Genomic DNA, 26,149 nt, shown 5'->3' with positions numbered 1-26,149 from the left:
CAGAGCACTGAAAGATCTATTTGAAATGAGGTACCTGGAATGGATAAGATACTCTCTGCATTTTTGAGATCCTTGGGAGAATATAGCATGCAAAACTATTCTGCTTGCTACACAAGACATATGAGACAGATGAAATACTCACAGATTTTAAGACGATTGTAATAATTCCAATTCCAAACAAGGGAGGAGCTGATAGTTGTGAATATTACTGAACGTTCAGTGTAATATGTCGGGGGTGGGAAATACTGACACAAATTATTTACTGAAGAATGGAAAAATTTATTGAAGCTAACCTATGGAAAATGTAGGGACATGGGAGGCAGTACTGGGTCTATGACTTACAGCTCAAAAGAAAGGCAAACCTAGATATCACATTTGTAGATTTAGAGGAAGATTTTGACAGTGTTGGCTGAAACACACTCTTTGAAATTTTGAAGGTAGTAAGAATAAAATAAATGGAGCAAAAGGTTATTTAAAACTACAGAAACCAGACTGCAATTATAATTATGAAGAAGAGAAGGGAATGACAGAGTTGTGGCCTTTCCCTGATGTTATTCAATCTGTACATGGAGTAGGCTGTGAAGGACACCAAGGAGAAATTGGGAAGAGAATTTTAAAATCCAAGTTAAAAAAAACCATAATTTTTGCTTTGCCAATGATACTGTAGTTCTGTAAGAGTCAGTAAATGATTTAAAAGAGCAGTTGAATAGAGTGGACAGTGTCGTGGAAAAAAATATCAACAAAAATAAAATGTGGACAGTGGAATGTTGGATTAAATCTGGCAGTGCTGAGAGAATTACTTTAGGAAATGAAGCACTAAAGTTAGTTGAGTGTTCTTATTTGTTCAAGAATATAGTGACATTGATGAAATAGAAAGGACGTTAAATGCAGACTGGTAATAGCAAGAAAAATATTTCTGAAAATGAGAAGTTTGCTAAAATCTACTATAACATCAAGTGTTAGGAAGTTTTTTTGGAAACTGTTTGTGTAGGTGAAACACAGAAATAAACAGTTCAGACAAGAAATGAATTAAAGCTTTAGAAACATGCTGTTACAAAATAATGCTGAAGATTAGATGGGTAGATGAGGTAACTAATGTGGAGGTAGTGAACTGAATTGAGGAAAAAAGGCATTTTTGCCACATGACTGACAAGAGGGATCATTCGACAGGCATCATGGAATCATCAATTTGGTAATAGAATAGTGGTGGGGCAGGGAATGGAGGGAGGACAAAATCGATGTAGGTTGCAGGCAAATTAGTCTTCAGACTGATGGCCACAGCAACACTGTCAGTCAATGCCACAATCAGGTCCATTTTTCCTTTGAGACTAACCAGTGTAAGTTATTTTGGGATGTGTTATTAATATTAGTACTGTTGTTTGTTTCAGGTTGCTTCAGTCTTGCTGGAAAATGGTGCTTCCTTGACAGCAACAACCAAGAAAGGATTTACACCACTGCATCTTGCAGCTAAATATGGAAACCTTAAAGTTGCAAAACTGCTATTACAGAAGGATGCTCCTGTTGATGCTCAGGGGAAGGTATAGCCATAAATTTCGAATACTATTAAAGCTATATGAAGTTATGTAGTTGTACACTCTGTGCCAGTCAAAAGGAGCATCTGTTGATACTTCCACAAGAGTGTTGCCATATTTCGTAAAATAAAAAAAAGTGTGACTCATTATTTGTTTATAACAGTTTTTCAAAGCTAAAGTACATGTTTATATTACATCACACAAAAAATCATGTATGTAATAGAGTGCACAAAATATTAATAGTGTGGAGGTACACATCCAGAGGAAACAAAAAGTAAATATTTATCATTTTCAAGGGCTTGTCAGTCAGATTCAGATTGATTCTAATTGTATTTTAATGAGGTTCTAATTGTATTATAATGAGATTCTAATTGTATTTTAATGAGCTTTTGGCACTTTTTGATAATTGAATATCACTCTTTGCAAATTTAAAAATTTCTGAGTAAGGCATGCTTTCTTAGTTCACTGCCACGTGGATTCTGCCTTGATTAAATCTGTTGAATGCCTGTTTCTTGTGTCACATCACTTGTTCTCCGAGAATGAAAAGACTCACTCAACAAAGGCTCTGAAGCCAAGGATACTGAACAAACGTCTGACCACTTTGTAAATATTTTATTCATCTTGCTCAGGTATGGAAGAAAAGATTTTAAGCCAGTTTGCAACAGTTCTATAGCCTTTGCAAAATATTTGAGCTCAGTGTGTTCCGGTAGAGAAAATGCTACAAGAGTTGTCCTCTGTCATATCATATATTTTTTGCAGACACTGAAGCATATTGTTATAAAACCTGTTAAGGTCTTCAGTTCCCTTTTCCTGCAGTTTCATAAGACAATCCATTTAGGAGTTCATTAGCATTGTACCAAAGAAGTTTTCTTTCCTTCCCTGTTGAATTTTAGAACTGAGAAGTCTAATTTGTTTGTGTGTCTCTAGTAGACTGTTAGACCTTTCTAGTGTTATACCTACAATTTCCAGCTAACTCCTAATGAACTCCAACATAACCAAAGAAATGATAACAAAAGTTATTATTCAAGAAGATAAAGTTTAAGATTGTATTTATTCCATAAAATATAATTCATAATAGAATTAAATAAAAAATGAGGACTTAATAACTCTGTGTAAAAATAAATGATGGAAGAAAATTTTGTCAAAAAATGGAAGAACCTGTTAAAAATGGAGTGTATGGTAACCCAACTTCATAGTAACAGCTTAAATCAGATTTCTAGAGACAGTGATCTGAATACAATCCTCTCAGTATAATCTACAAGAAGGGCAACAGAAGTGATCAACAAAACTACTGTCCAATACAGTTGACATGCACCTTAAAACTTATTCAGAGCTCAAACATAATTTGACCAGAATGAGCTCTTTTGTGGCATCTAGCAAAGATTTTGCAAAGACCACTCATGCAAAAGCCAACTCACCCGTACTTCATATAATACCCTGAAAGCTATGGATGGAGGCAATCAGATAGGTAAAGTATTGTACTTCTTAATCTCTGAAAATCAATTGATTGTATGTAAACTACGGTATGATTGTATTGGATAACAAATGAAATTTGTGACTAGATTGAGGACTTTTTGGTTGGGAGAACACAACATAGCATCTACATTGGGGAGTCATAGGGAAATGTAGAAATAACCAGGTGTCCCTCATATATCAGTTACCTGGGAGTCAATATTAATAATTATGTCAGACTTTTTGTAGATTGTGGAGTTAGTTATTGTGAAGTACTGTATGAAAAAAGTTGCATAAATATTCAATCATATTTTGAAAAGATTTCAGTGTGGTGAAAAAATTGGCAACTTGCTTTAAATGTTCAAAGGTGTAAAATTACACACTTCTCAAAATGAAAGCAAACCTTAGTGTCGTAGGAATACAATATCAGTGAGTCAGAACTGGAACCAGTCAACTCATATAAATATCTGAATGTAACAATTTCTAGGGATATGAGATAGAAAGATCACATAAGCTCAGTTACAGGTAAAGGTAAGTGGTCGACTATGGGTTGGTTGGTAGGATACAATCCATCCTAGAAATTTGCCCAAATGTGTGGAACCCATACAGATAGGACTAAAAAGTGGTATTGAATGTATGCAAATGAATGTTGTATGAACGGCCACAGATTTGTTTGATCCTAGGGTGATCTTCATGAGATGCTCAGAGCTTGGATTGGTAGATACATGAAGATAGATGTCATTTATTTTGCGAGAGCTTACTTACAAAGCCCCAAGAAAGAGTATTAAGTGAGGATTGTAGGAATATACTGCAATCCTGACATACAGCTCACATTGGGACTGCAATGACAAGAATAGACTAATTACAGCATGAGACACATTTAAGTAATAATTCTTCTCATACTCCATGTGAGAACGGTTTGAGAAGAAACATTAACTGAATGGGAAATACCCTTTATCATGCACTGCATAGTTTTTTGCAGAGTATGAGTGTAGATGTATACTGTATCACTGAGCTATCCGTTGGTTATAGGTTAGTATATTGACATCAGTATTTAAGAGACATATCAAATTCACATACAGGGATTATATTTACAGCAGTAAGTTAGTCACAAGAAATCTATGTTTAGTCATCACTCAGTGAGTAGTGCAATGTAGTGCCTTGTATGCCCTGAGATGGCAACATATTATTTAGTTTCTAATTGAACTTGTTTAAAAATAGGATATGTTATAACTGTAGTGATCTACACTAAGTGGTCAAAAGAATCTGAACCACCCCCCCCCCCCCCCCAAAAAAAAGAAAAAAACACGTATATTTTTCATATAGGTGCATTGTGCTACAACCTATTGCCAGGTACTCCATATCAGCGATGTCAGTAGTCATCAGACATCATGAGAGAGCAGAATGGGGCACTACACGGAACTCACAGACTTGTAATGTGGTCAGGTGATTGGGTGTTACTTGGGTGTCTCATATGTATGTGTGATCTCCACACTCCTAAAGATCCCTAGGGCCACTGTTTCTGATGTGATAGCGAAGTGGAAACGTGAAGGGACACGTACAGCACAAAAGTGTGCAGGCTGATCTCGTCTGTTGACTGATAGAGACCGCCGACAGTTGAAGAGGGTCGTAATGTGTAATAGGCAGACATCTATCAATGCCATCACACAGGAATTCCAAACTGCATCAGGATCCACTGCAAGTACTATGACAGGTAGGCAGGAGGTGAGAAAACTTGGATTTCATGATTGAGTGGCTGCTCATAAGGCACACATAACACTGGTAAATGCCAAATGATGCCTCACTTGGTGTAAGGAGTGTAAGCATTGGACGAGTGAACAGTGGAGAAACATTGTGTGGAGTGACGAATCACAGTACATAATGTGGCAGTCTGATGGCAGGATGTGGGTATGTTGAATGCCCGATGAACGTCATCTGTCAGCGTGTGTAATGTCAACAGTAAAATTCGGAGGTGGTTGTGTTGTTCATGGCTTGCACCCCTTGTTGTTTTGCATGGCACTAACACAGCACAGTCCTACATTGATGTTTTGAGCACTTTCTAGCTTCACAGTGTTGAAGAGCAATTCGGGGACGATGATTGCATCTTTCAACACAGTTGAGCACCTGTTCATAGTGCATGGCCAGTGGGGGAGTGGTTACACAGCAGTAACATCCCTGTAATGGACTGGCGTGCATAGAGTGCTGACCTGAATCCTATAGAATACTTTTGGGATGTTTTGGAATGCCAACTTCATGCCAGGCCTCACATTGATACCTCTCGGTGCAGCACTCCATGAAGAATGGGCTGCCATTCCCAAAGAAACCTTCCAGCACCCGATTGAACGTATTCCTGCAAGACTGGAAGTTGTCATCAAGGCTAAGTGTGGGCCTACACCATACTGAATTTCAGCATTACCGATGGAGGGCGCCACGAGCTTGTAAGTCATTTTCAGCCCGGTGTCTGGATACTTTTGATCACATAGTGTAGATTACTAATTGTGGCATTTAGGACAATTTAGTGTGAAAGAAATGAAAAAATGTTACAATGAGGGTAAACTTACTTTAACTGTGTAAAATCTATAGAGGCAAATGTGTTGCAGTGAGAAAAGATTTACACTTGATCAAACAGCCAAACACCAAACACCAGCTTAGAGTAATATTTTGTATACTTACTGGGTAGTTTCACATATTGTAACATGGCCACAGGCAGTTTGTTGTCAACTTTTCAAATTTGGGCACATAAGCTATTTTTTATACTGTCCTCTCTATGCTTCAAACTAATATCAATTGTTAAAAGTCTTTTTAAAGTGTTACCTAAGAACACAACTGAAACATATGTCTGCATATACTCCAGTCTTGTCGCCTTAGCCTAGAATGTCAGTTAGCTTGCATCGTAAATGATATATTCTCTATGTATAAAAGAATTAATGTGTTTTGCAGAATGGTGTTACTCCTCTTCATGTCGCAAGTCACTATGATCATCAGAATGTGGCATTACTACTTTTAGACAAGGGTGCTTCTCCTCATGCAACTGCCAAAAATGGACATACTCCACTTCACATAGCTGCAAGAAAGAACCAGGTAATATGCTACTGTAGGCAGAAATAAATTATTATTCACTATGGTAGTACTGTTAGAGTGTAGTTAGTGTTATTTTACTTGCATGTGGACAAGTTGCTTTGTAAGGGAATCACTTTACCAACTATGTTATTCTACATTTGTTAAGAGTCTGCATTGTTAGGGAAAAAGTCAGATACTTCTCATGACTTCATGTTGCAATTTGAAATACGTATCTTTCATTTAAGAATGATGTTTTTTTTATATTTCTCCATTATTTTTCTTTGAGTTTGGTGTAAATTAATTGAACACTTTCACAATTTTTTTATTGAATAATAGAGGAGTGAAACTGACATTTACGTGAAGGCCCTGTTTTGCTGTTTGATTATAATTGCTCCATTATTTATTATAGTAGTGTATTTCAAAACCAGTCTGGATTGGAAACTGATTAAATCAAAGTAAATATTCCCTGAGTGAAGAGGTCAGTATAGCAAAAAATATGGCCATTCACATTGCTTTCTTTTGGTTCCACTAAGCAATTCTTATGCAGTTTACATTTACATTTTGCTGGTATACACAAAGTATCTGTGAGTGTTTATCAGACTGTAATACTGCACATCTTTCATTCAGTTGGATCTAAATTCTTACATTCTCAAGTATTTCATTCTTTTATAAAATTTGTGTTAAAAAGTCAGGACATTGATGAGGCTGTTTAGTTTTGTGAAAAATGACAATTATAATTATTAGTCTGTTGCATGAATTCCTGTCATCATTCTCCTTGTGAATAAGGTAATGAGTGATCAGTGATACTATAATATGATACATTGCCACCTATTCATTTTGTTTAGAATGACATTATGAATTATCTGGTATTACATTCTAGATGATAATTTGAAAATGACGTGTTCAGAAGTGTGCTGAGACTAGCTACAAAATGCACTTGCATCCATAATCATGATTGTAATACGTGCTAATACTGTGGTGTTCAAATTGTTTATTTTTGGTTATGGAAGATGTGTGTAAGTCAAGTATGTGCTTGAAAAGGAGATGCAGTAGGATACAGTTATTGATCACTGAAATGTGGACCAATGTCATTAGTTAAATTCCAAATCTGTTTATGGAGTTGAGAACTCGTGGCGCCACCAATGCGTCATTCATCTGAATGGGGCATTAACCTCACCAGGCTCACTGTTGTTAAATGATATTTGAGTAGACTGTGTGCTGGCACTGGATTACTCTTTCTCTCTCTTCCTTAAATTTACATCAACTTTGAGAACAAAAGCAATGAGAAATTATACTGCACAGTCTACCATCATAGTCATGCACACAGTGGAGTTACATATATGATATTCTGTCAACAGTTGGTAATAAAGCATGAAAAATCACTTCAGTAGGACCTTATTCAGGCAGTAATATTGAGTGTATTAATTAAACAGTCAATTAATCAATAAAACAGACAATTAATCAGATTAAAACTGGTTAATCAAAGAGATAAAGTTTGCATATTTTAACTTACCAAGTGTTGGGTTCTTTATTTATACCTATATTTCAATGAGATTGCTGCTAAATTAATGCCTTGCTTATTCTCTTTTCGCGTCTCCTTGGGCTGCCTCACTGTTTAGCATGTTTATACAGCTGAAAGAATCTTCTTATCATCATCATTTTGGATAATTAAAATTGTTTTTGTTGAGACTGTTCTGTACATTGCAACATTTGAGAAAGGTCAGAGTAATACTTTATTTCTTCTGTGTTGAATTAGTGTTTACAAACAATTTTTATATCTAAGAAGAGAACTAGAGTTATGCATGTATGTAGTAGGCGTATATGACATTATCTGAAACCAGTGTAATAGTGTCACCACCTATAGGCTAGTATTGAATCAAGCTTGAAACATAATTTTTTTATGAAGGTATGTGCAAAGCTTACACTCTTGTTACTGTTTTATCTGTCTCCCAGTGCAGAGGAATCTATTTAGATGCTATAGTGGATTTGTTGCATTAAATTTAGGGTTCCAGGGAACACAAACTCGGTTAATATTATAAAAAATCTGTTGTTGCACTACACTTTATGGTATCTGAAAGAACCAATAATGAGTTTTTAAATTCTTGTATAATAAATTCTTCCTCACTATTTGTTACTACTGTGCTTTTGTTGGGAAGTGTATCTGCAACCTTTAATAATTTTCAGATGGATATTGCGACCACTCTCTTAGAGTATGGTGCCAAGGCAAATGCTGAGTCAAAGGCTGGTTTCACACCCCTTCATTTGGCATCACAGGAAGGCCACACTGATATGGCATCACTGTTGATTGAACATCAGGCTGATCCTAACCACAAAGCCAAGGTACCAGTCACAATTAGTGTTGCTATTATGTTAACATGTGATGTGCAAACACATTTTGTCACTCTTCTTTTTGTTGTCAGAATGGTCTCACTCCACTCCATTTATGTGCCCAAGAAGATAAAGTCAATGTTGCAGCTATATTGGTGAAGAATGGTGCTGAGGTGGATTCTACAACAAAGGTGAGTGGTGATAGGAATGATAATTATTAACTCCCTCAAAAGTCAAATTTGTGTCTCACATATGTAGTATTTATGCATTAAAACACACAAAAGCTTCATGCTATTTTTCATTTTACCGCACCACGAGTAGTGTGAAAACAGTTGGCTTTATGACAGATGGTAGTTTCTGGGCACCTACTGTCAGAATGAAAAAGCTCTTGTTACACGAAGCTCAAATGAAAGTTAATACTGGTATTGTATTGTATTTAACATTTTTAAGTGCCTTCAACTTTTTCTTTTCCTTAATTGCCTCTGTCCATCTTTCAGTTCAGTAAAGTCCTTTTTGTGCCAAAGTAATATAATAATATTAATGGAGAAAAATAAAATACAGAAATATTAAAGTTATGCAGTGAAAAATGCTGTGAGCAGTACTTGCCTTCAGAAACTTCAGTTCTTTGTACAACAAACAGAAAGAGACACAGCACCACATAAGGGACACTTAACTTTCAGAGCCTGATTCCATTACTTTGCATTCCTTGAAATGTTGATAAATATTGTTATATTATGTAGTTGTTTCTTTGGATTTTATACAGGTTCAACACTGCTATTGTTTTTACTTAAGTTTGTTTGTATAGCTTTCTGATATGTAATGCTAACTTCAGTTGGTGGTTAACAGTAGATTTTAAAAAAAATTAAAAAAGGGGGGTACAAGTTAGAACACTGTGAAGACGCTTTATTGGGGTTACAGTGAAGACCTCAATGGGAGGGAAGGTGGACAGAATGGCTCTTGGTAAAACAGAACTAGTGGAAGAGGCATTGGGATGTAACAAAAGCCACTTTGCATCTGACTTGGATCAAACAGCAATATGATCAACTTCTGTTCATCAGCTGCAGCCAATACTTAAAATTGTGAAATTAGTCCCTCCAGTGTTAAACACTGAGTTTTGTTTATAAACTCAACCTTATAATTCCAGCTACAATAGTAGAGTGGTTTGAGAATCACATAATTACCCCAGGAGATAACAAATCTTCTACCATCATGGCACAACCAGTCTGTCAGATCCTGGGGAGACTAGGCTGAGACGTTATGTCCCAAACCACTGAAAATCAGAGTCCTTTGGCCAATTCAAGCCCAAAATCAAAACTATGTTAGGCACACTCAACATTTCACTCCTGAAGCCAGGAAAGCTCTACAAATGAAGAAAAAAGATTAAAGAACAAACAATTAAAATTTTAGCCATGCAAAACACAAAGCTGCCACTTGAGAACATCATGTATTTTGGAAATTACAGACTTTTCAAAATTAAAACAGACAAAATAATCTTTAAAAACACACATGTAGTTGTATTCACAGTTGCAGTAGACATTCTGAGATCCATAATGGAATTAAAATTTGTGAACAATGGATTAGTGACAGTTTCCTTGAAATATGCTGATAAAATGTACACAGTAATTAATGCACATATGCTGATCAACCAAGAAAAGAACCCAGAATAAATAAGGCATGGGAGGTGGTAGAAAACACCTCTAAAATTTCACAAAATCATATCAAAATTCTAATGGGCAATTATAGTGCACTGTTAGGGAAAGGGAGAAAATCCATGAAAACAGTTAATGACTTCCCTGTACACAAATGAACTAGTCAGAATGGTTAGAGACTTGCAGCACCATGTAGAAATTTCAATGTCAATATTATGTCAAACCATTTTAAGGAAACCCATAAAAAATAAAACCATTGTAGTTATGCAAAAATGTTGATGGATTTCAAACTGATCATATACACAATCTCATATCATCATCACATCTTCAGGAGGTTTTAAATATAGAAGTATGCAAGCATTACACAAGTGAAACTGAAGCTTAAAATTAATGAACCAATAAAATTAAGAAGAAATGATGCTAGGATAGACTGCTTAGCTTTTTGTAGATGATTTGGTGATTCTGTGTCAGGATTAAATGAAACAAAAAGTTCACTGTTACCAGTCACGTGTCCCAGCTGATTTCTGACGCCATATTTGTTTACAAATGTGGCAGTATACATGTGATGTGTTATGACAGCAAAAGGAACCTGTGACCACTGAAGGCAGTGTCACAAGTTCCTCCAAAAATCGTAACACAACACACACACAAATGTAATTCTTTTAATGTAAACCCACCCAATGATGGAGGTTTAAACCTTCGAAACGTGCCGTGGAAATAAATAAAACAGCGACTGGTAACAGTGAACTTTTTGTTTCATTTAATGTCAGTAACAGTCACGGTAAAGCCTAACCTAAAAATGTTCACATTTAAACTGTGTCAGGATATTTAAACAAATATAAATTCTTAAAGAAACAGCAGAAAGAGTAAGGCTCTAAGTATGATTTAGGGGTGGGGGGGGGGGGGTGTTGGGTGGAGGAGGTCTGTACAGATCTAGCAGCTACCTGTAACTGAAAATTCTAAAAAAGTAAATACTGAAAAATCGAGAGAGTTTTTCCAAGTCCAATATTTAGGTAAAAAAATTCAAGAAACTGGCTTGAAAAAAAAATTGGTTATGAAATTCATTATCCCAAAACAGATAACTTTCACGCTTACAAAACACGTCTGTAACAAAAATTTATCTCAAAATACATCAGAGATACTAGAACACACCAGTGTGTTCTTATGGAGCTGAAACCCTCATTTTTAATAGAAAGAGGGAGACTGAAGTAATCTGAAAGATAGGTCCAATTTATACTGAAGAAGGAACATACAGCTAAGTGAAAATAAACAAATTTAAAAGTATACTAACATGTATTCAGTTATGTGAAGACACATTTTAAAATTGTTGTGTGTATTAAAAGAAAGAGACCAACCAGGTTAATTAGATGGGTTGTGGAATTCTATGAAACATGCTATGAAGTTATCTGGACATATATAACAGGTCTAGGTGAAACCAAGTTAATTGTTGAATGTTTTTATTAACTACCTGATTCTGCTGTGACAGTTTTTATTGGCATTAGTTGACAGCCGAACTGCACAGACTCCTGAAGTAAACAAAACACTGACTGACTGACCTCTTTGACTGACTTCCGTGCAGCCTCACTGCGTCACTTTAAATACAATTTTTAACAATTGCTACATTGTTAATTTATTACAGAAGTAACTTACAATTAAAAACAATTTCATCTCAACTAACTGCTGTTACATTTGTACAGATTATAAAATATAATTTAGAATAACATATTTTTTATTATCATCTTTGGTCTTTTGCATGAAAACTGATTTACAATCTGATTTCAACAATTATTTTGATTTTACTTTAATTTAGTAATTATTGATTGTACAAATTTTGTTGCTAACATTAGTTCAAAGTATACACATTGTGCTTCGCCAGATTACATAAATTAAATTCACACTTGTTGTCTTATTTGCTGGAGTTTTGTAAATTTGGGTAGTGTAACTAACCTGCGTAATTTACAGGCACCATTAATTACAATGAATTATGTAAAAATGAATAACTAATGAATTTGCATCACTAGATGATAATTGTTAGTTTCATTTGAGTTGAAATGATGTTTTTTGTGTTAACTAATGTGCCAGTTGCAATTATGCTAATTAGAGGCATTATTTATTTATGCCAACATTTCCACAGACTCTTAATATTTGTTGCTAAACATTTATTACTTCAATTTTTCAATTTGATATTTAATCTGGCATATGTACATAATTTTTTGAATGAGATCAATCTATTGACAATCATGGTAATGTGCATCATTCCAGAATATTCTATATGTATTTACAAAGAATAATAGGTTTTTTGGCAAATTGAACTGAATGATACACATAAAAGACCTTAGGGAGCATTGAATCGTACGAAAAATACACTAATGCATATAAAAAAAACGTGGTATCAGACACTTCATAATAATCTTGGGAGAGGCTGTAGCATTACAAGTTCTAGAGTCATTCAAAGAATTCTATGATCAGCAGTGCATAAATACCCAGATCACGCATTACTAGGTGGAGGCAACTCTTAACCTACTGAATATAGACTGGATGTCTAGAGATTCATTGCAGCAGGCTCAGACACAGTTATACAAAGTAGTTTTGGATACATTTTCTGAAAACTGTCTTGAGCAGCTAGTTCGGCATCCCAAATGCAGTGGGAATATCTTAAACCTTATAGCTACAAATGGGCCACACCTTATCGACAACATCTTTATTGAAATGGGGATTAGTGATCATGATGTCATTATAATAACTATAGTTATGAAAGCTAATAAATCAGTTAAGAAGGCTAAGAGAATGTTGCTACTAGAAAGAGAAAGAAGCAGTTGTCAGCATCTCACTTAAGACAATGATTTGACATCTCTTAGTTCCAGTAAGATGGATGTAGAGGAATTATGAATGAAGTTTAAATAGATTGTAAATTAGGATCTGGAGAATTATGTGTCTAGTAAGTGGATTAAGGAGTAAAAGACCCATCATTGTCCAATAATAAGGTTCAGAAAATGCTGTGGAAGCAGAGACTGTTGCACTCTTGGTTCAAAAGGGAATGCACAAATGATGACAAGCAAAGGTTGATAGAGATTCATGCGACTGTGAAAAGATCTATACCTGAAGCATACAACTGTTACTGCTGTCATAAATTAGCAGAAGATCTGACAGAGAACCTGAGGAAATTCTGGTCTTGTGTAAAATTGCTAAGTGGGTCTAAAGCCTCCACCCATTCGCTTGTTGGCCAGTCTGGTGTGGCAGTTGAAGACAGCAAAACAAACGCCAAAGTTTTAAATTTCATGTTCAGTAAGTTGTTCATGCAGGAGAATTGTACAAATATACTGTCATTTGACCATCGACTAGACTCCTGTATGAACGATGTAATAATAAGCACCCCTGGCATAGAGAAACAACTGAAGGAGTTGAAAACAAATAAGTCACCAGGTCCAGATGTAATCTCAGTTCGGTTTTTCGAAGAGCTCTCTATCGCATTGGCCTCTTACTTAGGTTGCATTTATCGCAAATCTCTCACCCAGCATGAAGTCTCAGGCAGTGGAAAAAACTGGAGATGACTCCCTGTGTATAAGAAGGATAAAAGAATAGATTGGAAATATTACAGATCAATATCCCTAACATTGGTTTGCTGCAGAATCATTGGACATATTCTCAGTTCGAATATAGTAAATTTTCTTGAGACTGAGAAGCTTATGTCCTTGATCAGCATGGTTTTAGAAAGCATTGCTTGTGCAATACTCACTTTGGCCTTTTCTCACATGATGCACTGTGAACTATGGATGAAGGGCAACAGGCAGATTCCATATTTCTAGATTTCTAGAAAGTGTTTGACGCAGTGCCCCATTAAATCTATTAAAGAATGGATGAGCGTGTATAATAGGTTCTCAGATATGTGAGTGGCTTGAAGACTTCTTAAGTTATGGAGCCCAGTATATTGTCTTCAACAGAAAGTGTTTCTCAGAGACAAGGTTTTCCTCAAGAGTGCCTCAGGGAAGTGCGATAGGACTGCTGCTATTCTCTATATATGTAAATGATTTGGCAGCCATGGTGGGCAGCAATCTGCAGTTTGCTGATGACACTGTGGTGTACGGTAAGGTGTGCAAAGTTGAGTGACTGTAGGAGGAAACAAGATAACATAGACAAAATTTCTAGTTGATGTGATGAATAACAACTGTCTCTAAGTGTAGAAAAATATAAGTTAATGCAGATAAGTAGGAAAAACAAATTCGAGTGGATACAGTGTTAGTAGTGTCCTGCTTGACACAGTCATGTTGTTTAAATATCAGGGCATAAACTTGCAAAGTAATATTAAATTGGTTGAGCATGTGAGTATTGTGATAGGAAAGGCAAACGGTCGACTTCAGTTTATTGGGAGAATTCTGGGAATGTTTGGGTCATCTGTAAAGGAGACTGCATATAGGACACTAGTGCAACCTGGTCTTGAGTACTGCTCAAGTGTTTGGGATCCATACTGAGCCGGATTAAAGGAACATATCAAAGCAATTCAGAAGCGGGCTGCTGGGTTTGTTACTGGCATTTTCAAACAACACGCAAGTGTTACAGAGATACTTTAGGAACTCAGATGGGAATGCTGGAGTGAAGGCAATGTTGTTTTTGAGGAATGCTATTGAGAAAATTTAGAGAACCAGAATTTGTAGCTGACTGCAGAACAATTCTGTTGCCTCCAACATACATTAGGTGTAAGAACCACGAAGATAAGATACGATAAATTAGCACTCATATGGAGGCATTTAGACAGTCATTTTCCCTCGTTCTATTTGTGAGTGGATCATGAAAGGAAATCACTAGTAATGGTACGGGATACCTTCTGCTATTCACGGTAAGGTGGGTTACAGAGTATCGATATAGATGTAGAAATCCAAAATTGAAACAGCAAAATAGATCTCTGCAGTTAAAGAAGATCTGTAGGAATCAGGAATAACACTACTTGATGTACCAGGCAGAAAAACTTTAGGCAGAAAATTCTTGACTAGGCTGTTGGACTGACAGAAAAAAACCCAAGAAAATCAAAACAACTATGTTGTACAAGTGAGAAAGAGCCCATTCAGAGAGAGTTGAAGTGATATGGGCACAGGTAAAATCTAAAACAAAAGCTTGAAAATTGTGCATTGTATGGTCCAGCAGGGCCAAAACATGAATATCATCTATATATAATATGAGGATGATCACTATTATTATTATTATTATTATTATTATTATTATTATTGTTGTGTGTTGTTGCCATTTTTGTTTGAGTGAGTTTGTTTCTATATTGATTTGCAGGCAGGCTATACCCCTCTCCATGTGGCATCACACTTTGGACAACTCAACATGGTCCGTTTCCTATTGCAACATGGTGCAAATGTGGACAAGAGCACAGCCGTCGGATATACTCCGTTGCACCAGGCTGCTCAGCAGGGTCACATGCTTGTTATCACATTACTTCTGGAAAATAAAGCCAAGCCAAATGCTCTCACAAATGTAATACCCTTTTTTACTGATTTTAAATGTTTTGACTAATTTAACTACTCTATTTCTGTTCATTGTCTTTGAAGTATTAATCTAAGTATTTAGCTTTTCTGAACTACGCAAAAAAGTATTGACATTGTCCAAAGATACTGACATTGTTTTGAGTAGGTAAGTAAGTCATTATACAAATGCCTTTGAATGCAACGACATCATAAGTACAGACTCTTATCTACTCAATCACAGGTCATTTCTGAAGTGTCTGACTCCAGTTATCACTGCACTAATAGCAAAGTACTTGTGAAGTTTTCTGTCAGTGATCACTATCTCCCAGAGTACTTTATCAGACGTGTAAGATGAATGGATGAAGGAATGCTTTGGGTTCTCCCAGATTACTTTACCAGTTGTCGTGTAAGGTGAATGCATGATGTGATGGTTTGGGTGGCTATTGGACATCACAGATGATGTTATTTTCTCTATGTTGTGGGTAGTCTTCCTCTTGATCATTACACCACAGAAAATGCAGAGCTTGAAATGATAACTTTTCTTCAAACAATTTCTGGAGCTGTATTTCTACAAGATAGAGCTCATCCACATTGTACAAAGATTGTTGAAGACTTTCTTCACTGCACAACATATACTGCTTCTTCACTGCCCTGCCCTGCAGTAGACATTTGTATCAACAAAGGCACTTATCTTGGAGCTGAAAATTGAACTAATTTCTGGGTACCATTCTAAGCATATTTGATTTCATGGAACATGTAAAGGGTTTTGTTATGGCACATGATATATCTTAATTAAATACTGATCTGAGGCTTGCAACATTCCTTTATTTTTCAACCACTTTTCATTACTTTGAGCCACTATGCCTTGTATAATTACTTCATGGTGTTGCAGTTTCACAAACAAAAGCACAGAATTCCTTAGTTCAGTGAGAGGAATGGTAGATAGATTGAATGCAGAAGTTTGAACATTATGGAATTGTCAATAGAAAAATGCAACATACGACAAGGTTTTATTCTTGTTATTTTATGATAACACTCTCTCTCAGTAATCTAAATTACTACTGTATGACCCACTTCAAACTTTTTTTATTGGTTATTGACAATAATCAGTTGTATTAAGAGAATGTAAAGTTGACTTAGTAATTAATTAAAACACGAAACATACACATGCCATGTTGCCAGGAACACAGATCACCAAATTATTTATCCTCTGATAATGACCAGAGAATTAATGATAAAAGCAACAAACTACTGCAAGATGTCAGCACAAAAAACACAGTTGTTCCCAACCCTCCCACAAGTTCTGAGATATTAATTGATGAACTCCGAAAGCACCACAGCTTGACTGTACCATTGATGTTTAGTCTTTGGCAGTGTCTTTGTCAAAAAAATCATTTTCCTGCTTGTCTGTCATCATGCACTTGCAGCTAAACTTTCTCATATTAATCAGCTCACAAATCTAGTAGTACTGCAAATCAAAGTGTATCATTCAAACATGATGCAGGCAATTGCATCTACAATCACAGATCATAGTTATTGATTTTGAAAGGTGTTTAATGTGCGAATCAGAGCAACCTTGAAGGGTAAATTACTTCTTGAGCTGCAGTTGATAGGCCAAGTTTTCAGCTTCTGTGGTTGTTGGTAGCATTGCCATTTATTGCTGTTCTGAATTCCACGAAATTGTTGACCCTGCTAACTTGAAAACAAAGACCATTATTGAGATAGATCTGATACATAATCTGTATTGCAGAAGCCTTGAATTTCAGTTACTCCACTTTTCAGAAAGTTAGTCCTATGTTGACTTTGCCATTTGAGTATGTCATAATTCATTTGACTGCTTCCCTATGCTTTTTTGATAATTGACGTACAACGCATACATCATGTACAATCTCTGGTCTTGTGTCCTAAGCCTAATATAGGAGTGAACCAATGACTTGCTGGTAAGAAATGTGATGTAGCACAGGTTCTTAGTCAATTTTTCCCCATTTTTATAATTTCAAACCATGTTAGAGTGGTTGTGCAACAAGGCTGTAATGGACCTTGACAAATTTTGTTTATACACTGGACAGTTACTTTGATCAGTTATTAAAAATGTGCATGTTTCTGTCTCATTTTAGCTTTACACCAAATGAGTTCACCAATGTCTCTCATCTTAAAATTTTCTTTAATTTGTTCTTTAATCCTTTCATTCACTTTTTGTTCTTATTAAGTAAGATGATCCAATCATCTACATAAGTGGCCAGAAAGAGTATATTTTGCATCTTCATTACGCAAAAAATGTATGGATGATATTATGACTTTTTCGTTCATTTTATGTAATGGTTCATTCAACTTTTAATACAGAACATGTGAAACCTGTTTCAGACCATAAACTGCCTTATTTAGTTTGCAAATCTTCTTCTTCTCTCCCTTCTTCATATGTCCTCCACCTTTATGATTGTAAATTTCTTCATGGAGATTGCTATATAGGAAAAAATTTTGAGCATTAATGTGTTCAATGTGAAGATCAAACTGAGTTGTTGAAGTTAACAAGGTATGAAGTGAAGAATGATGAACACAGGTTAGAACATCTCATCAAAATAGTTCACACCTGGTTTCTGGGAATAACTTTTTGTTACAATATGAACTGTGTAACAATCATAACAATGACAAAAATTGCTGGATGGAGCAAAAGGTAAAATAAGGGAGGGGCAACCACTCACCTATAGTGGATCAATGCGTGGAGCACAGAAATGTGTAACAGGAAACAGCATTCATACTACTTTTTGACCACTAGCTTATATCTATCAATTGCACTCACAGACACAACCACATCACCCACACACAAACACTCCCAGGGTCTATCATACTAGCCATGGGAGTGTGTGTTTGGGTATTTGTGTGGATGTGTATGGGAATGTGTGTACTGTTCCTAGAAAACAAACTAGTATGTGAAGACTATTGTAAATGCAATTTTCTGTTGTGTGTTTCTTCTGCTCTATGCATTCATCTGCTACTTGTAACATTCAATATCATCAGTGACCCCCCTCCCATTTTTAGCACCCATTTCAAATTACTTACCTTTCTGTCCAAGTCACATTTTCAAGTAATGACTTACACTAAAGCGCCAGAGAAATTGGTATAGGCATACTTATTCAAATACAGAGATATGTAAGCAGCAGAAAATGGCGTTTTGGTTGGTAGGGCCTATATAAGATGACAAGTGTCTGGCACAGTTGTTAGATTGGTTACTGCTACTACAATGGCAGGTTATCAAGATTTAAGTGAGTTTTAATGTGGTGTTATAGTTGGTGCACGAGCGATGGGACACAGCATCTCCAAGATAGCTATGAAGTGGGGATTTTCCCGTATGACCATTTCATGAGTGTACTATGAATATCAAGAATTCAGTAAAACATCAAATCTTGATGTCACTGCAGCTGGAAAAAGTTCCTGCAAGAACGGGACCAACAATGACTGAAGAGAATCATCCAGTGTGACAGAAATGTAACCGTTCTGCAAATTGCTGCAGATTTCAAAGCTGTGCCATCAACAAGTGTCAGCATATGAACCATTAAATGAAACATCATCGATATGGACTATAGGAGACCAAGGCTCACTCGTGTACCCTTGATGGCTGCACGACATAAAGCTTTATGCCTCACCTGGACCTGTCAACACCAACATTGTATGGTTGATGACTGGAAACATGTTGCGTGGTCAGATGAGTCTTATTTCAAATTCTATCAAGCGGATGGAAGTGTACACGTATCGAGACAACCTCATGAATCCATGGACCCTGCATGTCAGCAGGAGACTGTTCAAGCTGGTGGAGGCTCTATAATGGTGTAGGCCATGTGCAGTTTGAGAGATATGGAACCCCTGATAAGTCTAGATACGATTCCAACATGTGACACGTATGTCAGCAGAACATTGTTGAGCGTATCTGGGATGCCTTGAAGCATATGGTTCAGAAGAGATCTCCTCCCCCCCCCCCCCCCCCCCCTCGTACTCTTATGGATTTTTGACAGCACTGCAGGATTCAATAGTGTCAGTTCCCTCCAGCACTACTTCAGACATTAGTTGAGTCTATGCCACGTCATGTTGCGACACTTCTGTCTACTCGCAGGTGCTCTACACGATATTAGGCAGGTGTACCAGTTTCTTTGGCTCTTCCGTGTGTATTCATCATTTAAGGCTTGCTTCCATTTTTCACAGCTGCCACAACTCTTCCTTACACTAATTTGGTTCTTGAAGTCCCTATTGACATTGCTAGTCACTGCCTGCTCAGTGTCACTTTGTGCCAACTCAAGACGAACTGCATTGCAATTTAGGTAAGTTGTATTGGTCCTGTTGCTTTTTCAATAATGTTTGTTACTGCTGCTGGTTGAGCACTGCCTGTACCATTAAGTCAAGTCTTATTATCTAGAAAATACAAAGGAACAGAATTGATATATTTATTAATTGTAAGTTTATTGGTATTTGTGATGTCTTTCACACACTTTTTATTTTGAATTTTTGGTGAACTCTGCATCATAGATCTTTGTATTTGATGATGTGTCAGTTAGATGGTATGCTTTAAAACCTTCACAATATTCAGTGAGAGTAAGTTCTTTGTACCTATCTTCTAACTGTGTTCGTTTCTCTTTAGAAACGTGTACAAATGGCTGACATCCAAAGATTCGTAAGTGACCCTGGTTTATTTGATGACCAGTTTCTACTTCTTCAGGAGTAACATTATGAACAGCTTTTGTCGGAGATCAGTTTTGCAAATGAGTCAGTGTAAGAGCATCAGCCAAAAACTGTTTGCTTCATTCTGCATCTGCCAGCATTGATCTCATTTTTTTCAGTGCTCATCCTATTCAGCTATCATGCAACTTCATTTTGATCTTGTGGGTAAGGGATTGTCATCTTACGTTACAAGACACTCACTTCCTGAATGTTGAAATGACTGAAAGGTAAAGTGTCCTCCTCACTTGCCACCCACATGGCCAAAGTGTGCTGACCCGTGCTCACGATTTACGTGCTAAGTGAAATACTGATAATAGTGAATACATATGTTGCTTTATATAATGTAAATTTTGGTACAGTAAAAGTCAGTACATATTGTTACTATTACAGTTCTTCAATTAATTATATGACATCTGTACTTCTCAATGTTTTGGACCATTGCTTTTATAATGACTTTTATAAGTGAACTGCAATTTTATGTAAGTTGTGCTGAAGGTGTATACTAGCAGTGATGCAAACAAATTATTATAATTTTGATTGAATTGTCTAATGTTGAGAAGTTAGGAGTAGTGATCTGTATTACTTGGTAAAAAATTTTCTATTGCCAAGATCGCACAAATTCTTCTTTATTTGCCCATATACTTCTTCTAAGGTAGATCATCAATGTATGGAACATGTCCTGCAAACATAAAGAAATGTACAAATTTGAATTTTATTGTGTATGGTGATTTTTAAGACTTACTAGTCATCTGTGATTGACATGTATTTGTACATGGCGATGTGCAGAAGGTGCTATTTAATTGTAAATGTTTCATTTCTGGCAAACCTCTGAATAATGTGCTACATTTTATCCAATATTATAGCAACATGGCGTAAGGTTCTAACACACATAGTAACAAAAATTTTTTGAGTACCAGAAGATGACAATTATGAGGGGATACAAAAAAATTTAAGCTATATATTTTCAAATTGTTTACAAAACAACCTTATCCCCTTCAAAATACTCTCCATTACAGCTACTACATTTGGCCCAACAATGCTTCCACTGTTCGAAACATGTTTTGCAGTCATCTTTAGAAATGGCTGACAATTCCTTCCTCATTTTTGTCTTGACTTCAACATTGTCAAATCGGTGTCCTTTTGTGTCCCTTTTCATGTGTGGAAATAAGAAAAAGTTTCACGGAGCCAGGTCAGGCGAGTAAGGTGTGTGGGGCAGTGGAACCATGCCAGTTTTAGCCAAAAACGGTCTAACAGAGATGGCTGGATGTGCAGGTGCGTTGTCATGGTGGAAGAACCAGTTTCCTGTATGCCACGAATCAGACTTTTTTTATATGAGCACTGTTGTGCAATCTTCTTAAAACTTCCAAATAAAGGTTTGATTAACTATTTGACCTGGGGAACAAACTCTGAATGAGCTATGCCCTTGGTATCAAAAAAGCAAACCACCATTGTTTTGCTGTTTGATTTGACTTGACGACATTTTGTTTGGATGGGGTGCTGATGACGTCTCCCATTGGCTTGACTTTTGCTTCGTTTCTGGGTTGTAACCATAGCACCAGGACTCATGATCTTTGACAGAAAATGTATATCAGTTTAAAGCTGTTGTTTCAAAGCATGACTTTGCTTCAACTCAACATTCCTTTTGATTATCAGCCTGAGGAACAAAATTGGTAGCAACTCTTTTCATTGCCAAATTTTCCATTAAAATTCGCTGACCAAGCTCCAAGATAACCTTCTAATCTCTGACAGTTGATCAGTTGTCTGTCGATGGTCTGTGAGCACAATCTCTCAATTTTTTTAAATATTTTCTTTGATTCAGGCAGTTGATGGATGTCCAGAATGAAATTTGTCATTAATCGACATGTTGCCATTTCTTAAATCAAGTAACCACTCATACACTTGAGTTTTTCCCATCGTGTCACCTCAGTAAGCTGTTTTTTAATATTAAAACAGTTTCAGCAACATTTTTACGAAGTAGAAAACAAAATTTCATTTCTGCATGTTGTTCACTTAAACTTGCTATCATAAAAGAACAAAACAAAAAATATAACAGCACTAGCAAAACCAATCACTGTGGATGAACAGAACAAGCCAGCTCAACAACACAGGCAGCACTGACTTGGCAGTGAGTTGTGCTCTACACTCTTAGTGGCAGAAATGTGTACTACACAAGCTCTGCCAACAGCAATGTTACTCATGGTGTGTGTGGGTGTTTTTTTTTTTTTTTTTTTTTTTTTTTTTGGTACTGCTCATTGAAAATGAAGAATAATTTATGCAATCTTGGCTATAGCAAGTACGTTTTAGAATATTCTAATTTTATTAACTGTTTTGTTTATTATATTGTTACCATTCTTGTGATGATAAGCATCTGTGGCACAATAAAAGGGGGAGTGACGGCAAGTTAAACTTGGAAAGGAGGCTGCTGTAATGAGCTGTGACTGCCCTCCCATATCAAAAAATAACATGAAATTGTAAAAAAATAGCACAAAAATAGACAAAAGTAATTGTCGTACTGTACTGTATAGGCTCCTGTATGTCAATGAAAGCATGCTGGAAGAAGAAACAAGAAACAGAGCACCTCAAATTAAAGTAAATAAACAAGAGCAAAAGAATTAAATTAAGCATGGGAAAATACCGGATGGTAACTGTTAAACTGATGATGTTCCGAGTGCTGAAGTGGGGCTTTATACATCACAGATGCTGAAACTTCGAAGGTATGTTCATTATTCGGTGCGCTCGCAAAGTATCCTGAAAAAAAAATTAGGATTTCTATTTTCTGCTACCAGGTGAAAACATAGCTCCGTAAGCAGTCAGAATGTGTTCTGAAAGGTGAGGAATTGTTAAATAAATGAGAATGGTGGTTCTGGCACATTTATTAGGATATGATGATAAGTTACAGTAAGTGTTCACATGGCTTCCTGACTCAGCAATGTGCTGAATCCATAACATGGCATTGTCAGCAGTTGCTTGCAGTATATCCAGTATAATCAGAGCGATGTGTCATCATATGCCATCCTTTAGGATACTTCATGATAGACATTCTCTTTTAGATATAGCCCAGCCAGGAGTTACAAGGACTTAGACCGGGGCTTCTGGAAGGCAACACATCTTGAAGTTGACTAAAGGTGAAGCAGTTGTTACCAAAGGTTTCTCGAAACAAATCTTTCACCTGGCAAGCGACATATGTTGTTGCCCCATCTTGAATGAAAATGGTGTGAACGCAGTTGTGTTCTTGCAAAGCTGGAATCATGTGTTACTTAAGGAGGTGCTTATAACATGCAGATGTCAGTGTACAATGAACAGGTGCACAAGATGTCATCTCCTTGAAGAAAAATTGACAGAGAATGAAGAACCTTGTGAAACCACACTACACAGTCACACAATATGAGTGCAGTGAATGTTCTTTCACAATGTGTGGTGATGTAGGGCCCCATATGTGACAGTTCTGACCATTTGTGGCACTGTGGAGAGTAAAATGTGCACCTTCTGTCCAAAGAATATTCCCTGGGCACATGTTATCCATTACCATGCTCGCCAAAAAACGAATGGTGAAGTCTTGGTGTTGTAGCCTATCTTCGGGCTTCATTTGGTGCACATTATAAATATGAATGTAAAATGCATGGCCAAATCTTTTTATCTTTTGACCAGTGGAGAGAAAATTCCTGTGATGCAGCACAAGCACTTGCATAATTTGAGGCATGTGCTGCATGGGTGGCTATAGCTACAGCAACTTCATCAACAAATACCGTGGAAATGGTTTGCCTCCCTCTCTTTGCTGCACCACATAATTCATGAGTTTTTTCAAATTTCTTGATAACATTCTTTAGCCCAGTTATTGACATGGGGCCTCATTGCATCTGTTTCTGCTGGCGATATTCTCAAAATGCAGAATGATATTGCTGTCATTCTTACACAACAGCTTCACCAGCAGTGCACTGTCATTCTGATACAACAGCTTCACCAGCAGTCCACTATCTTTCTTCTCAATAGCCATTCCATTTCATACAAAAAATGTCAACCTTCATTACCCTATACACCAAAAGTCACTTCAGAAATGTAATCAACATGCCTCACCAAGCAACCAACAGCTTACTGATGTCAAAACAATCAACTGCTGCTTACAGTGCCATGGTTTCACTTGGTGGCAGAATGTAGAACTATTGTTATTTTTTCCATATTCCATGAGTGCACTGATCAATGGACGTACCTACAATGTTTCAGCATCCTGTGCTGTATACAGCCTGCTCTGCGGCACTTGGAACACAATCAGTTTAATTATAACCACCTGGCAGTTTGCTAGTGCGAGGCTTTGCCATTAAAAATACAAACAGTTGAAAAGGGTCACAAAAGATGAGTTTACATTTCAGTCTCTCTCTCTCTCTTCCCCCTTTTATCTATGCATTTCTTTTCACACACAGCATAAATTATGCACACGACAGACACATACTATTAACATTTTTGAGTGTCCTTGTAGTTGGCCTGATACATTAACATAATGGAAACAATAATTCTTTTATTGTATTCCAGCAAGGACAAACTGCTTTGTCAATTGCACAGAAACTGGGCTATATCAGTGTTGTTGAGACACTGAAAGTTGTGACTGAAACAACAGTAACCACCACCACCACTACTACGATCGAAGAAAAGTACAAGGTCGTAGCGCCAGAGTCGATGCAAGAAACATTCATGTCTGATTCTGAGGATGAAGGTGGTAAGTTGTTGAACAATATTTCTCTTTTACATAATTGACTGTTGGAGTCAGAAATAGTATGTATATTGGTTGAAAAGAAGTTTGATATACTTTTAAGTAAAATTGATCTATAATTGCTGCCTGATTCTTGTTGTAAATGACAAAAGGATAAGCTGTTACTTCAGATGTGTTAGAGGAAATAGTGGAAAAAGAAAGCAGAAGTTCACAGCCATTGACAGTGGTTTTAAAGGTGAATTGCAGCAGTGGTTAGTTGTGGAAGAAGACTGAAATTGACACCAAGAGTTAGTTTGTCGAGAGAGAGAGAGAAATTTGAGGAATAATTATGAAAACTGAAAAGGGAAAACATCTAATAAGAGTTGACAATAGTTTATTTAGAGCTTTCAGCCAAGTATTTTGTTTTCTCATAAGTTTGTTCACTTTTCTTTACAACGTAATCACAGAGAATGCCTGGGTACATATCTCCCTGCAGCACAGCTACAACAGAATGATTGCTGTCCTGCCGCTTACACATATCATACACAAAGGTGATCACAATATAACTAAATAAGGTGGATTGGTTTTGTTAACTATTTTTTCCCTGCAGTATACACCATTATTGTCGACAATATATTGCCATTTCTCAGGAAGCTTATAAATGACATTTTTCCAAAATGTGGGGGTTTTCGGGTTGATGAACTCTGCAACGTTCAATCTGCAGTCCTCGAAGGTGGTGAGGTGCATGCCTTTTAGGAAATTCTGCAGGGAATGGAATAGGTACAAGTCAGAAGGGCCATGTCTGCCAAATACAGCAGTCAGGGTAACACATCCCACTCAAAAGAGCACAGCTTTTAATGGGTCGCTATAGAAATATATAGTCTGGTGTTGTTGTGGTGAAATATATCATGTCCCAAATCTAGTGACCTTGAGACGATCCAACTGCAAACAGTATGTCTTGCAAGTGATAGTCTCATTTGGAAGAAGTTTATAATATAGCATGCATTTGCAATCCCAATAGGTGCATAGCAGCACCTTCCTTGGATTTAGACATGGTTTAGGAACCGATGTTGGTGGCTGTCGTGTGCCATGATTTCCTCTTCCGGGTGTTCTTGTGTACACAATCCACTTCTCACCTCCAGTTATCAGCCTTTCCAGAAAAGCAGCATTCCGATTGCATCTCAATAAGGAATCATAGATGGACTGACACTGAATTAAATTTATTTCACTCAGTTCATGAGTAATCAATATGTCATGAATATTTATGTA

At 36.6% G+C, this 26,149-nt stretch overlaps 1 protein-coding gene across 14 annotated transcripts in view; it reads left to right on the top strand.

Annotated features, from left to right (window-relative positions):
* The window catches only part of LOC126346684 (ankyrin-2-like), a 962,838-nt gene that overhangs the window by 815,393 nt on the left and 121,296 nt on the right, over positions 1-26,149 (top strand). For all 14 annotated transcript variants that reach the window (XM_050002221.1, XM_050002216.1, XM_050002220.1 and 11 more), the window contains exons 11-16: positions 1,389-1,538; positions 5,925-6,065; positions 8,229-8,384; positions 8,465-8,563; positions 15,299-15,496; positions 24,724-24,907. In XM_050002221.1, the coding sequence (XP_049858178.1) occupies positions 1,389-1,538; positions 5,925-6,065; positions 8,229-8,384; positions 8,465-8,563; positions 15,299-15,496; positions 24,724-24,907 (928 nt within the window). The remainder of the gene's footprint in view (positions 1-1,388; positions 1,539-5,924; positions 6,066-8,228; positions 8,385-8,464; positions 8,564-15,298; positions 15,497-24,723; positions 24,908-26,149) is intronic.

This window comes from Schistocerca gregaria, chromosome 1 (genome assembly GCF_023897955.1).
Source record: "Schistocerca gregaria isolate iqSchGreg1 chromosome 1, iqSchGreg1.2, whole genome shotgun sequence".
Classification (NCBI taxonomy): Eukaryota; Metazoa; Arthropoda; class Insecta; order Orthoptera; family Acrididae; genus Schistocerca; species Schistocerca gregaria.
This window is presented reverse-complemented; position numbering and strand designations above follow the sequence as displayed.